General features: G+C 46.5%; 1 protein-coding gene and 1 long non-coding RNA gene across 2 annotated transcripts; both read right to left on the reverse strand.

Moving 5' to 3' along the window:
• Positions 1 to 3,395: 3,395 nt before the first annotated feature.
• On the reverse strand, positions 3,396 to 10,528 carry LOC134731934 (uncharacterized). The gene is made up of 2 exons (XR_010114661.1): positions 10,422 to 10,528; positions 3,396 to 3,694 (listed from the first exon to the last, which is right to left on the reverse strand). It is a non-coding gene; the product is annotated as an uncharacterized lncRNA (long non-coding RNA).
• Positions 10,529 to 13,345: 2,817 nt separating this feature from the next.
• LOC129458826 (cell division cycle protein 27 homolog) lies at positions 13,346 to 14,890 on the reverse strand. Its single transcript, XM_063613582.1, is given in 2 exon segments — positions 13,346 to 14,767; positions 14,770 to 14,890. Coding segments are annotated over 2 exon segments (1,062 nt in total). The 3' UTR covers positions 13,346 to 13,826.
• Between the last annotated feature and the right edge of the window lie 272 nt (positions 14,891 to 15,162).

Raw genomic sequence — 15,162 nt, forward strand, 5'->3', positions numbered from 1 at the left:
CACACAGATGAGACGCATGAAAGAGAGAGACAGCTCCACAGATGCTGTTGACCTTCATTTGTGGAATCCTCAGTCATCTACAGACAGACAGGTGACTAGACAGGAACCCACATCAAACACCATTTCTGGGTAATCATGGTAGGATTGGTCTCTCTCTCTCTCACACACACACACACACACACACACACACACAAAATTTCCACATCTAGTTCACAAACCACACTAATTTACCCTTTTTACAGTATGCAGGCTGAGTAAAACCCACCCCACCCTCCACCCAGCGGCTGACGAAACCCCTTCTCTACAATTGATTAAAAAGATTATTTGGGCCTGGCACACTGGCTCAAGCCTGTCATTCCAACACTTTGGGAGACCAAGGCGGGTGGATCACTTGAGGCCAGGAGTTCAAGACCAGGCTGGCCAACATGGCGAAACCCCATCTCCATGAAAAATAGAACAATTAGCCAGGCCTGGTGGCATAGGCTTGTAATCACAACTACTCAGGAGACTGAGGCGGGCGAGTTGCTTGAACCAGGGAGGCCGAGGTTGCAGTGAGCTGAGATCGTGCCATGGCAATTATTGAGACAGGGCAAGACCCTGTCTCAATAATAATCATAATATTATTATAAGATTAGTTGTGCGTGCTGACAGCCGCCTGTAGTTGCAGCTACTCGGGAGGCTGAGATAAAGAGATCACTTGAGGCCCCACAGGTCGAGGCTTCAGTCTGCTGTATCCTGGGCAGTCACCAGTCAAGGAGATATGCACCTCCCTGTTTTCTTTTCTTTTCTTCTTTTTTCTTCTCTCTTTTTTCTCCCTTCCTTCCTTCCTTCCTTCCCTCCCTCCCTCTCTCTCTCTCTCTCTCTTTCTTTCTTTCTTTCCTGCCTGACTGCCTAACTCCCTTCCTTCTTTCCTCCCGCCTCGGCCTCCCAAAGTGCTGGGATTACTGGCGTGAGGCACCATACCTGCTTGGCCTAAAGAGACTCCCTTTGAAAGTAAGGCACAGACAGCGCCTTCCAGTGATCTGATTGATTGATTGACTGATTTAGAGACAGCATCTCACTCTGTCACCCTGGCAGTGGTGCCATCATAACTCACTCACTGCAGCGTGGACGCTCCTGGACTCAAGCGATCCTTCCACCTCAGCCTCCAGAGTGCAGTACCTGAGACCACAGGCACGCGCCACTGTGCCCAGATCATTTTTATTTATTTATTTATTTATTTATTTATTTATTTATTTTTCCGAGACAGAGTTTCGCTCTTGTTGCCCAGACTGCAATGGCGCGATCTTGGCCCACAGCAACCTCTGCCTCCCGGGTTCAAGCGATTCTCCTGCGTCAGCCTCCCGAGTAGCTGGGATTGCAGGCATGCGCCACCATGTCTGGCTGATTTTGTATTGTTAGTAGAGACGGGGCTTCTCCATGTTGGTCAGGCTGGTCTCGAACTCCCGACCTCAGCTGATCCGCCCTCCCCGACTCCCAAAGTGCTGGGATGGCAGGCGTGAGCCACTGCGCCTGGCCTTCATTTTTAAATGTTTTTCCACAGACAGGGTCTCATCATTTTGTTGCAACCCTCCTGACCCTGCGTCTCCAAGTGCTGGCCTGACGGGCGTGAGCCACTGCGCCTGGACTCCGGGGAATGATTCACGACCACGACCGCTGTACTTACTTATTTATTTATTTATTTATTTATTTATTTATTTATTTCTCTTTCTTTCTTCCTTTCTTTCTTCTTTCTTTCTTATTTATTGATGAATTTTTTTATTATTGACTGATTGATTTTGACTCGGAGTCTCGCTCTGGGCGAGGCGAGGCGAGGCACATCGCTTTGGGAGGCGCAGCACCGCCTTCTAAAGCCCCATTCAAATGCACAAAGCCCCGTCTGGGAAGTGAGGAGCCCCTCTGCCCGGACGCCCCATCTGGGAAGTGAGGAGCACCTCTGCCTGGCCGCCCCGTCTGGGATGTGGGGAGCACCTCTGCTCGGCCGCGCCATCTGGGAGGTCTACCACGGAGGCCAGACGCAATGTGGGGGCTGGATGTGGTGGCTCACGCCTGTAGTCCCAGCACTCTGGGAGGCCAAGGCGGGTTGATCACTTGAGGCTAGGAGTTCGAGTCCAGCCTAGCCAACATGGCAAAACATATGAAAAATACAACAGATGAACCAACCAACCAACCCCACAACAACAAAACAGGTCTACCCTGGAGTCATACTCTAATTTTTTCTATTTTCCTCCCTTTCTGATCCTTTATCCCATTTTCTTTTTCTTCCTCTTCCTTCTCCTTCTTCTTTGTCAAATAGAGTATTGAGTTATTATCATTGATCCATACAAAGTCCCTCTCTCATTTATTTTCTTTAATTCCCACCCCCCATTTCTATTCCCCGTCTTCCCATGTGCAACTTTCCTAATGTGTTTGATATGCATCTTTTTGTTTGTATGTATTTTTAGAAAATGTTTATTGTTTTGTGTGCAAAAAAATTAATAAAAAAACTGTCCACTCTTGTATCCAGAACATAATAATTCCAGATAATAAAAAGATCGGCAACCCAATAAAAAAAAATGCACAAAGCCCTATTCCCTTCCTGGAGTTGGAGCTGATGCCTTCCATTGCCTTGGGCTTCTCTCCATTCAGAAGCCTTTACAGGCACAACCCCACCCAGAGGCTGGCTGGGGCTGAGGATTAGGGGGTGTAGTGGGGCTGGACACTCGGTCCCCTATTGTTGCAAGCTCAGCCAAGACATCCCCCGACCCCCATCGCTTGCTCACCCTTTGAGATCCCCTGCCTTCACCGTCTTGGAGGCTCACCTCTTACTTTAATTTCTGTCTTTCTTCCTTTCTTGCATTTGAGGAGGGGGTGCAGGAATGAGGGTGTGTGTGGGGAGGGAGTGCGGGGTGGGGACGGAGGGGAGCGTCCTAAGGGTCGATTTACTGTCATGCCTCTTTCACCGCCACCACCGAAGATGAAAGCAACAATCAGCTAAATATCGCGTGTTCTCATCTAGACGTGGGAACTTATAGATGAGAGTTCTGCGTGGGCAGAACGAGGGGGATGAGAGACGAGGGAGCCTACTTGAGGGAGGAGGGGTGGAAGGACAGCTTCAGGAAAAAACAAAACACAACAAAACACGAAAACTGTCTGGTACAGCGCTGAGTATCCGGGTGATGAAATCATCTGCACACTGAACCCCCCAGTCAGAAGTTTACCTATGGAACAATCTTGCACATGTGTGCTTGAACAAGAAATGAAAGTTAGGGGAGAAAGAGAGAGAGAGAGAGGGAGAGAGGGAAAGAGACAGAGAGAGAGAGAGAAGTAAAATGAAACACCACCTCCTTGACCTGAGTCAGGGGTTTTCCAGCTTTTTGGGGGAACATTCAGCGACAATGCAGTATTTGGGCCTGTTCTTTTTTTCTTCTTCTTTTCTTTTTTTTGGACTGAGTCTCTTTCGCTCTGTCACCCAGGCTGCGGTGCAGTGGCGCTCTCTCGGCTCACTGAAACCTCTGCTTCCCGGGTTCCAGTGATTCTTCTTCGGTAGCTGGGATTACAGGCGCGCACCACGACAGCCGGCTAATTTTTCTATTTTTAGTAGAGACGGGGTTTCTCCATGTTGGCCACGCTGGTATCGAACTCCTGACCTCAAGTGATCCGCCCTTCTGTGTTGCGGGAAGTCAGGGACCCCAGACGGAGGGACCGGCTGAAGCTACGGCAGAAGAACGTGGATTGTGAAGATTTTATGGACATTTATTAGTTCCCCGAATTAATACTTTTGTAATTTCTTACGCCTGTCTTTACTGCAATCTCTAAACATAAAGTGTAAAGATTTCATGGACACTTATCACTTCCCCAATCAATACCATTGTGATTTCCTATGCCTGTCTTTACTTTAATCTCTTAATCCTGTCAGCCTAGGAGGAGGTATATTGTCTCAGGACCCTGTAATAATTGCGTTAACTACAAAAATTGTACAGCATGTGTGTTTGAGCAATATGAAATGTGGGCACCCTGAAAAAAGAACAGGATAACAGCAATTGTTCAGGGAAAAAGAGAGATAACCTTAAACTCTGACCGCTGTTGAGCCAGGCAGAACAGAGCCATATTTCTCTTCTTTCAAAAGCAAATGGGAGAAATATCGCTGAATTCCTTTTCTCAGCATGGAATGTCCCTGAGAAAGAGAATGCGCACCTAGGGGTAGGTCTCCAAACTGGCCCCCTCAGGGGCTTACCTGTCTCTTTTGGTCGAGATTGCAGAGGTGAAATAAACTCTAGTCTCCCATAGCGCTCCCAGGCTTATTAGGAAGAGGAAATTCCCGCTTAATAAATTTTGGTCAGATCGGTTTATCTCAAAACCCTGTCTGCTGATGAGATGTTATCAATGACAGTGGTGCCCAAAACTTCATTAGCAATTTTAATTTCTCCTCGGTCCTGTAGTCCTGTGATCTTGCCCTGCTTACACTTGCCTTGTGATATTCTATTACCCTGTGAAGTACTTGATGTCTGTCACCCACACCTATTCGCACACTCCCTCCCCTTTTGAAAATCCCTAATAAATCTTGCTGGTTTTTGTGGCTTGTGGGGCATCACGGATCCTACCAAAGTGTGATGTCTCCCTTGGATGCCCAGCTTTAAAATTTCTCTCTTTTGTACTCTGTCCTTTTATTTCTCAAGCCAGCTGACACTTAGGAAAATAGAAAAGAACCTACGTGATTATCGGGGCAGGTACCCCAATACTCCTGGGCCTCCCAAAGTGCTGGGATGACAGGCCTGAGCCGCCAGGATTTCAGCCTTTAAAAGCATGGGCTCTACCACCTTTCGCTGCAGCCCTTACGCTCTGAATGACGTGTCCTCCCTGCCATAGGTTGACTCCTTAAGCCCCTTATGCCATTGTACTCCAGCCTGGCCAGCAAGGGCGCAACTCCATCCACCCACCTTCCAGTGCAAAAAATAAATAAATAAATAAATAAATAAATAAATAAATAAATAAATAAAACGTCTACACATGACCTATTAGTGTGTGTTCCCATGAGTGATTTCTAAGAAATGGCACTGTACACTGAACGCAGTGGCTCACATCTGTCATCCCAGCACTTTGGGAGGCCGAGGTGGGTGGGTCACAAGGTCAGGAGTTCAAGAACAGCCTGGCCAACATGGTGAAACCCCGTCTCTACTGAAAATACGAAACTGAGTCGGGCGCGGTGGGGCAGGCACCTGTAATCCCAGCTACTCGGGAGATTGAGGCTGGAGAATCGCTTGAACCTGGCAGGCAGAGGTTGCAGTGACCCGGGATGGCGCCACTGCATTACAGCCTGGGCGGCAGAGTGAGACTCGGTCTCCAAATAAATAAATAAATAAATAAATAAATGAAAGAAAGAAAGAAAGAAAAAAGAAAAGAAAAGACCAGAAAAGAAAGAGAAAATGAAAGAAAAGGCACTGTATAGCTACTGGGCTGGGACCTTCTCTCTTTCTGTCTGTTTCTCTCTGTCTCTCTCTGTCCATCTCTGTCTTTCTCTGTCTCTTTCTCTGTCTGTCTGTCTCTTTCTTTCTCTCTGTCTCTGTCTCTCTCTGCCTGTCTCACTGTGTCTGTCTTCTGTCTAACTCTCTTTCTCTGCCTGTCTGTCTCTCTCTCTCTCCCTCCCTGTCTTTCTCTCTCTGTCTCTCTTTCTGTCTGTTTCTCTCTATCTCTGTTTCTCTCTGTCTGTTTCTGTTTTTCTCTGTCTCTCTGTCTGTCTGTCTCTTTCTTTTTCTGAGTCTCTCTGTCTGTATCTCTTGCTCTCTCTCTCTGTCTGTCTCTCTGTGCCTATCTTCTGTCTTTCTTTCTCTGCCCGTCTGTCTCTCTGTCTGTCCCTCTCCCTCCCTTTCTGTCTCTCTCTCTCCCTCAATCTCTCTGTCTCTCTCTCTGTCAGTTTGTCTCTTTCCATCTCTGTCTGTCTCTCTCTTTCTTTCTCTCTGTCTCTGTCTCTCTCTGCCTGTCTCTCTCACTGTGTCTGTCTTCTGTCTTACTCCTTTCTCTGCCTGTCTGTCTCTCTCTCTCTCTCCCTCCCTGCCTTTCTGTTTCTCTCTCTCTCCCTGTCTCTCTCTCTGTCTGTTTCTCTCTGTCTGTCTCTGTCGGTCTCTTTCTCTGTCTGTCTCTCTCTTTCTTTCTCTCTGTCTCTGTCTCTCCCTCTGCCTGTCTCTCTCACTGTGTCTCTCTTCTGTCTTACTCTCTTTCTCTGCCTGTCTGTCTCTCTCTCCCTCCCTTTCTGTTTCTCTCTATCTCTCACTCTCTCTCTCCGTCTCTCTCTCTTTCTGTCTGTTTCTGTCTGTCTCTGTCTTTCTCTGTCTGTCTGTCTCTCTCTCTCTCTGTCTCTCTCACTCCCTGTCTGTCTGTTTCTTTCTCTTTCTCTCTCTCTTTCTCTATCTCTGTCTCTCTCTTTTTCTGTTTCTCTCTGTCCTTTTCTGTGTGTCTCTTTCTCTGTCTCTCTCTTTCTTTCTCTCTGTCTCTCTCTCTCTCTGCCTGTCTCTCTCACTGTGTCTGTCTGCTGTCTTACTCTCTTTCTGTGCCTGTCTGTCTGACTCTCTTCTCCTTCCCTTTCTCTCTCCGTCTCTCTCTGTTTCTGTTTCTCTCTGTCCCTCTCTGTCTGTCTCTTTGTGTCTGTTTTTCTCTTTCTCTGTCTCTCTCTTTCTGTCTGTTTTTCTTTTTCTCTGTCTCTCTCTTTCTGTCTGTTTCTCTCTGTCTGTCTCTGTCTGTCTGTCTGTCTCTCTCTCTCTCTCTCTCTCTCTGTCTCTCTCCCTCCCTGTCTGGCTGTTTCTCTATCTCTCTGTCTCTGTCTATTTCTGTCTCTCTCTGTCCATCTCTGTCTTTCCATGTCTGTCTCTTTCTCTGTCAGTCTGTCAGACCCCCCGTGCAGAGGAGGGCCCTGCCCCTTCCACGAAAGTGAGAAGCGCGTGCTTAGAGACGCCGAGAGAAATCTAGACAGATGGGCCTTGCTGGGCTTCGCCACTTGGTGTATGATTTCGGGAGGTCGAGGCCGGGTCCCCACTTGGATGGAAGGGGCATTTTCAGACTTTTCTCTCTGTCATGTGTGGCGTCCCTACTTCTCATATTTCCCTGATAAGCTCCTCGACTTAAAAATACTCGGTTAAGGCCGGGCGTGTTGGCTCACGTCTGTCATCCCAGCACTTTGGGAGGCAGAGGCGGGTGGATCACCTGAGGTTGGGGGAGATCGAGACCAGCCTTGCCAACACGGCGAAACTCCGTCTCTACTAAAAATACAAAACTGAGTTGGGCGCGGTGGGGCAGGCGCCTGTAATGCCAGCTACTCAGGAGGCTGAGGCGGGAGAATCGCTTGAACCTGGGAAGCGGAGGCTGCAGTGAGCCGAGATCGTGCCACTGCACTACAGCCCAGGCTGCAGAGTGAGTGAGACTCTGTCTCTAAATAAATAAATAAATAAATAAACAAACAAACAAACAAATAAATAAATAAATTCCTTTCCGCACTGACCGACACTTGCAGGCATCGGTTGTCTTCGGGCATCACCTAGCGGCCACTGTTACTGAAAGTCGATGTGACTCGGAGGGAGGTCTCGCCGACTTCAACGAGCTTGGGGCAACTGTTTTCTCTCTCTCCCTTCTGGAGGCCCCTCCCTCTCTCCCTCGTTGCCTAGGGAACCTCCGCCCTGGTGGGGGCCCTATTGTTCTTTGATCAGCGCTTTAGTTTTCTTTGTGTGTTGGTTTCTTTCGTGCGCATAGACTCTTCGACTTTGGCTTTAGTTTAATTTTCAAGTCGCCCCCCGGCTCCCCCCACTACCCACGTCCCTTTGCCTTCATTTAGTGAATCCGTTAGGTGGGTTGCCCCTAAATCCCCCACCCCCCGCCTCCCAACACCCTGCTTGGAAACCCTCCAGAGCCACCCCGGAGTGCCTCGGTCTTCTCTCCCCTTCCACCACCCCTTGCCGGGGATCTCATTCTCGCCAGGCTGACATTTGCATCGGTAGGCGTCAGGCCTCAGTGGCCACCGTTTTTGAAGATGGGGGCGGCACCGTCCCACTTCCCCAGAGGCAGCTTGGGCCGATGGCGTAGCACTTGACCCGCGTGGGCAAGCGGGCGGATCTGCCGTTGTGGGGTTTTTCCCCCGCTCGCCTCCTCAGGCCTCCGTCCCTAGGAAAGCTTCACCCTGGCTGGGTCTCAATCACCTTTTATCATGATGTTTTAGTTTCTCCTCCCTCCAGCCAGCATAGTTTCACAATGGGAACGACCTCACAGCTCTAGTCTGGGCCTTCTTAGTATTTGCCCAGAACAGAAACGCTTTCTGAAAACTAATACTTTGCTCACTTAAGATTTCCAGGGACGGTGCCTTGGCCCGTGTTTGTTGGCTTGTTTTGTTTTATTCGTGTTTTTCCTTTTTCGTATGTGTTTCTTTTCAGGTGAAGTAGAAATCCCCAGTTTTCAGGAAGACGTATATTTTCCCCAAGACATGTTAGCTGCTGTTTTCTCCTGTTGTTAACTAGCGTTTTTGTGAATCTCTCCACGTGCAGTGAGAGCCGGTTGATGTTTACTATACTTCATACTATCTTATTTTCTAGAAATCCGTTAGCGAATGCTGCTGCTGCTGCTCTTGTTGTTGTTGTTGTTGTTGTTGTTGTTGTTGTTGTTGTTTTCAAAGCACACCCCGGCCACCATTTACGGGATCAAAAGCATTATAAAATATGTGTAATTATTTCCTGAGCACGCCCTTCCTCCTCCTCTCTCTGTCTCTCTGTCTGTCTCTGTCTCTCTTTCTCTTTCTTCTCTCTCTCTCTCTGCCTATTTCCTCTGTCTCTCTCTCTGCCTGTCTCTCTCACTGTGTCTGTCTTCTGTCTTACTCCTTTTCTCTCCTTGTCTGTCTCTCTCTCTCCCTGTTTGTCTGTTTCTGTCTCTGTCTCTGTCTCTCTCTCTTTCTGTTTCTCTCTGTCCATCTCTGTCTTTCTCTGTCTCTTTCTTTCTCTCTGTCTCTGTGTCTCTCTCTCTGCCTGTCTCTCTCACTGTGTCTGTCTTCTGTCTGACTCTCTTTCTCTGCCTGCCTGTCTCTCTCTCTCTCTCTTTCTCTCTCTCTGTCTCTCTGTCTGTTTCTCTTTGTCTCTCCCTGTCCATCTCTGTCTTTCTCTGTCTCTTTGTCTGTCTGTCTGTCTGTATCTCTCTTTCTTTCTCTGTCTCGCTGTCTCTGTCTGTCTCTCTGTCTCTCTCACTGTGTCTGTCTTCTGTCTTATTCTCTTTCTCTGCCTGTCTGTCTCTCTGTCGGTGCTCTCTCTCCTTCTCTGTCTGTCTGTTTGTCTCTCTCTCTCTCCTTGTCTGTTTTTTTCTCTCTGTCTCTTTGCCTGTCTGTTTCTCTGTCTCTGTCTCTCTCTCTCTGCCTGTCTTTCTCTCTGTGTCTATCTTCTGTCTTACTGTCTTTCTCTGCCTGTCTGTCTCTCTCTGTCTGTCTCTCTCTCCTTGTCTCTCTCTCTATCTCTGTCTGTCTCTCTCTCTCTTTCTCTCTGTCTCTCCGTCTCTGTCTCTGTGTGTGTGTGTGTCTGCCTTCTGTCTTACTCTTTCTCTGCCTGTCTGTCTGTCTCTCTCTCTCTGTCTCTCTGTCTGTCTCTCTCTCTGTCTCTCTCTTTCTGTCTCTGTCTCTGTTTCTCTCTGTCTCTGTCCATCACTGTCTTTCTCTGTGTCTTTATCTGTCTGTCTGTCTCTCTCTCTCTCTCTCTGTCTTTCTCTCTTTGTGTATCTTTGTATCTCTCCGTCTGTCTCTCTCTGTCTCTGCCTCTCTCTCTCGCTCGCTCGCTCTCTGGCTCTCCCTATCTCCTGCCCTCTCTTTCTTTGCAAAATAAGTTCAAGTACATCTAATCTAATCCATTACCACGGCCTGAATTCTTAACTTTAGACATCCCAGATTTGATCTCCCTACAGAATGCTGTACAGAACTGGCGAGTTGATTTCTGGACTTGGATACCTCATAGATACTACATATTAATAAAGATCCAACCCTAAAATCTGGGGTTGCATCTCCCTCGACTGTCTCAAAAAATCATACCTCTGTTCACCTAGGATGCTGGGAGGGTTTTCTCAATGTGCACCTGCTCGTGTCCTACATGACCTGTGACCGAGCCCTGTCCGTTCTGTCTCAAATATATATCTGCAAACACTTCTCTCCATTTCCACAACTACCCACGGCCCATTGTGGAACCACTGGCTCTTTGAAAAAAATCCCAGAAGTGGCTTTGGCTTTTTGGCTAGGAGGCCTAAGCCTGCTGAGAACTTGCCTGCCCAGGATTCTGTGTGAACAAAAGTGCCTGCTGGGAGCTGGGATCCTCGGGACCATGCTTGCTAGTGCTGGATGAGTCTCTGGAAGGACGCACGGGACTCCGCAAAGGTGACCTGTCCCACCGGGGTCAAATGGATACCTCTGCATTGGCCCGAGGCCTCCAACTTACATCGCCGTCACCAACCATCACCGTCAGCATCCTTGTGAGCCTGCCCAAGGCCCCGACTCCTGGGAGACTCTTGGGAGCCCGGTCTTCCTCGGCTAAAGTCCAAAGGGATGGTGACTTCCACCCACAAGGTCCCCACTGAACTGCGAAGATGTGGAGCGTAGGTCAGAGAGGGGACCAGTAGGGGAGACGTCCTGACAGGCGATGAGTTCCCTAGACTCTGGCCACCCCACCCACGTCCCACGTCCCACGTCCCAGGCACCCGTGGGACACCGCCGCTTTATCCCCTCCTCTGTCCACAGCCGCCCCCACCCCACCCCGCAACCCACACACACACGCTGTAGGTTACAAAACCACACGGCATGAATAGAGCCTGACGGAGCGAGAGCTCATTTCATGAGGCGTGGGTTGGGGGGTCTGTAGAGAGCCCGATTCTCCCTCTTGGGTGGCTACAGGCTAGAAATGAATATCGCTTCTTGGGCGGAGGGGCTTCCTTAGGCCATCACGTTTGCGGGACTATATCTCAAACCCTTCCTTGAGGCCCCAAAATAGATTCCACCCCACCCCTCGACGTTTTCCAGGGTGCTGGATATATCCTGTCAAGAGACCTGAGCCTGACACGTTGAGTTAAACACCTTTATTGGCTTTGTGTGTTTGCTTCTGAGATGGAGTCTTGCTCTGTCCCCGCCGACTGGAGTGCAGTGGCGTGATCTCAGCTCACTGCAAACTCTGCCTCCTGGGTTCAAGTGATTCTCCTGCCTCAGCGCCACCATGCCCCGCTCATTTTTTTATTTTTAGTAGACACGGGGTTTCACCCTATTTCATTGGTTTTCACTGGAGAGTCTAGATTCGAGCCACACCTCATTCTGTGCCACATAATGACTTTTTTTTTTTTTTACAGCACAATATATCTGCTTTGAGTGGCTTTATATATCATTAAAATTGTGTTATAGATGAAGAAAAGGTATTAAACATGGTGCTGACGATAGTAAAAGTGAAAACAAAAGAAAGGCTATCTATTTTGTAGTTGGAATAAAATTGCTCAGTATTTAGAGTTACCTAAATACGTCAGCATTTAAACTCCTCTTAGTAAAAGCTTGCCAATCTGAATAATCCTCCTTTAAACACAATTTTTGATATGGTTAAGTTTTTTAAGAATGTGCCTCCTGCAAAACAGCTGAACAGACAATACACATTTTAAAAAAAACACACACACAAGGATCAACCAGACTTGGGAAATAATCAAAAACAATACAAGTCTTATGAAGAACTGAGTTCTTAAAATATGACAGAGAACATAGCTATCGGAAGAGAAGGCAGTATTGGCAAGTTGATTGTTACATTGGTCAGCAAAAGCTAGGACTATGTTTTTGGCCATCTTTCAGGCATTGCAACTACTACTGCAAAATGAGATATAATCCATCAAACAACACATTCAAAAATCAAAAAATGTTTTAGTAATATAATGCTTCAGATTTAGAAGCAAATCAAGTGATAAAACTCAACCGCTATAATAATTAACCCTAAAGATAAAATTCAGAATTATACTTTCTCTTGATATTAATTTATTTATCTTATATTATTTTATTTTATTTTTTTCTTGAGACAGTGTCTCGCTCTGTCGCCCAGGCTGGAGTGCAGTGGTGTAATCTTGGCTCACTGCAACCTCCACCTCCCGGGTTCAAGTGATTCTCCTGCCTCAGCCTCCCGAGTAGCTGGGACTGCAGGTGCCCGCCACCATGCCCAGCTAACTTTTATACTTTTAATAGAGACGGGGTTTCACCATGTTGGCCAGAATGGTCTCAATCTCTTGACCTTGTGATCTACCCACCTCGGCCTCCCAAAGTGCTGGGATGACAGGCATGAGCCACCGTGCCTGGCCTTCTCTTGATATTTAAACTTTTAAGTCAGTCCAGAAAAATACAATAAATGTCAACAGTAAGTACGGTGTTGAGGCAGAAGTAGGACCGAACTTTGTCATATGTTATTCAGTTGATAACAATATGACCTGGGTAGTAACTTCCTATGTGTCTATTTATACACAAGTACAAAAAAGTAAAACAGAGATACTGCTAAATGAAAGGGTAGACTAAGTTCTTAATAGTAACTCAATAAACTGGAACACTGTCAAAAAGCAGCAACTAGTGAATTTTCTCAGTGTTTTTTTCTATTATCCAATAAGTGAATTATGCTATTCCTTTCCAATTTCCCAAGCACTTTTTGTCCCAATCACCATTTCTGTGTTCGAAAAAAAAGTAACAAATCAAGTAAAAAAACTAAACACACGAACAAAACGCAACTACAGTATCTGCAAAAGTTTGGTAGAAGACTGAAACTGTTGAGTATAAGGATCTGGTATTCTATTATCATGAATTAACTTAAGAGTTTGTTAAAGACATACATTTCATAAGAAAACATGTTAGTTTGAAGTTACTGACCAGTATGTACCATCCCTAAGTATTAGTAACCAAATTCATGACAATAAAGAGCTATCTAACAAGAAAAATTAGTGACTACCAGCACCATCAAGATTTTGTCTTTACACTTCATTACCACTAACCATGCATTATAATGTTCAGGATTGACTCTGATAGCATTTCAAAAACAAGCTAATGCTTTGTCCAATTCTTCAGTTAAGACAAACTCATGCCCTAATAGAGTATAGGCATAAGCATAATTTGAATCCACTTGGATAGTTCTCTGGAAGAATTTAACTGCAATATCGTGTTCCCCTTGCAGACTCAAACAGTTCCCTGCAGCACAGCAAGCCTCTGGCGAATTTTTATCCATGTCTCTTAAGTCTTTTGACAGAGCTGAAAGAGCAACATCATTTTGAAGATGGCAAAGTGTTGTAGAGTTGATCTCCATGGCTTCGACTCTATAATTATCGATGCTTCTAACCTCTGAGAATCTTCTTTTAGCTTGCATGTACTCTGAAAGTTCAAAATAGGCCTTTCCAATTTGGCACAGTACCCAACCAGTGTTGTAGTGGTCAGAAGGTAGATGGCTCAAAATATTGATAGCTTGTTTGCAGTGTTAAGAACACAAAGCTAAAGAACCTTTCCCCCTTTCACGAAGAAGGTTCATCAAGCCTTCTGCTGCTGCTTTTTGTAGATTAGAAGCCTGAATCTGAGGTGTGGTTTTGGATATTTTCCCTTCTGAAATGATGGAAGAGTCCAATTTTGTCATTTCCAGGCCGCCGTTTGTGTTAGGTTGAGTTATTCATCCTTCGTTAGTTTTACTTTTTGTTTTTCTGCTTGGGATTTTAGGTGGACACTTCATTTTTAGTTTTTTCCTATTCTCCTTGGTTGTGGAACTGTCACTAGTAAAGAGTGGTGAACTTCTTCGAGGCAGTGCATTTGGGGGAGATGTCATAGTGGGGCTCAATACCTGAGATGTTGTACTTATTTATGGACCAGAACTTTCTGTTTGTGCAAGAATTGGAGTTACCTCTCGGCTATTTCCACTCTGTGTGAAGACAGACTTTGCTCCAGTTTGGCCAATTCTGGCAACAGACTTTTTTGAAGAGGCTCCGGTGGATGGCACATCAATTACAGAAGGTGTATTAGTGTAGTTTTGTAAATAGGATCCATCTCCAGGACTTGGGGTATCTAATGGCAAAATCCCAAAACTCGGGGTTAATGGACTAACAGATGCTGGTCCTCCTAATAATAAATTTCGACCAGTTTTTGGTTTATTTTGAACCTGTTTAGATAATATGGAAGTTCCTGTTCCAAGTGGGACAGTATCAGGTGAAATTACAGCTGAATCAATAGACACTGGGGAATCTGTATTCAAGGAGTACTTTGAATTGGAAGATTCTAAATTCAATCTGTTTAATTCATTTGTGTCCTGGGGTGTTTCCGTAAGAACAGCCTCAGCCTGTCTGTGACATAAACTATGATTAGGTACTTGTGTTGTGCAAGAGTTGGGCAGACAGTTGCTAAAGTTCTGTAAAGATGTGAATTTAAATGTTTGGTCAGGATCTGGCTTTTCACCTATTTCACATAATGATTCAAAGGGATGCCAGAGGAAAGGCTTTAAACTAAGGCTCTTTTGGTAACACTCTGATCCTTTGGCAAGCCGATCTGTCTTGCAATATACATGTCCCAACAATGGAAAGGGAAAGCAAGCTGAATCACCAAACTCAATAACAATGCCATCATGGCTTTCCTGCCTATTAAACACTCCACCCGATAAGATTTGTTCCCCTTCTGCAAACTTGCTGACATCAAAACAACATTTTGCAAGCAGATATCTGCATTGCGGTGTAGGACAACTGTGTCCTTTCAAGAGTCTATATGCTTTATAGGCCTTTCCTGGGTGGTAATAACAGGTCCCCAGTAAACCAAGGGTTCTTCTGAGTGTACTTCTGCATAAAGACTTTCTGTGAGGAGAACGGCATATCGGTAAGCATAGTGGTTTAGTGCTTGCCATATAGCAGCCTGGACGGGTTCCTGCAGCACCGTCATCCTCCAGGCTCAGGCCCACTTTCTGCAGTGCCTCAGGCACCCCCCCCACCCCCCTCCGCCCCTCAGCAGCTCCAGCCCTGCCAGCCTCGGCTCCTTTAAACTCAACAGTTACCAGGGGATGGGGGAGGCATAATTAAGAGGGATGGCTGGGGGCATTTGTATTGTGCCGCTAGAGGTGAAATTCTTGGACCGGCGCAGGACGGACCAGAGTGAAAGCATTTGCTAAGAATGTTTTTATTGATAGACCGCTAGCAAGACTAATAAAGAAGAAA

Source organism: Symphalangus syndactylus, chromosome 19 (genome assembly GCF_028878055.3).
Source record: "Symphalangus syndactylus isolate Jambi chromosome 19, NHGRI_mSymSyn1-v2.1_pri, whole genome shotgun sequence".
Lineage (NCBI taxonomy): Eukaryota > Metazoa > Chordata > Mammalia > Primates > Hylobatidae > Symphalangus > Symphalangus syndactylus.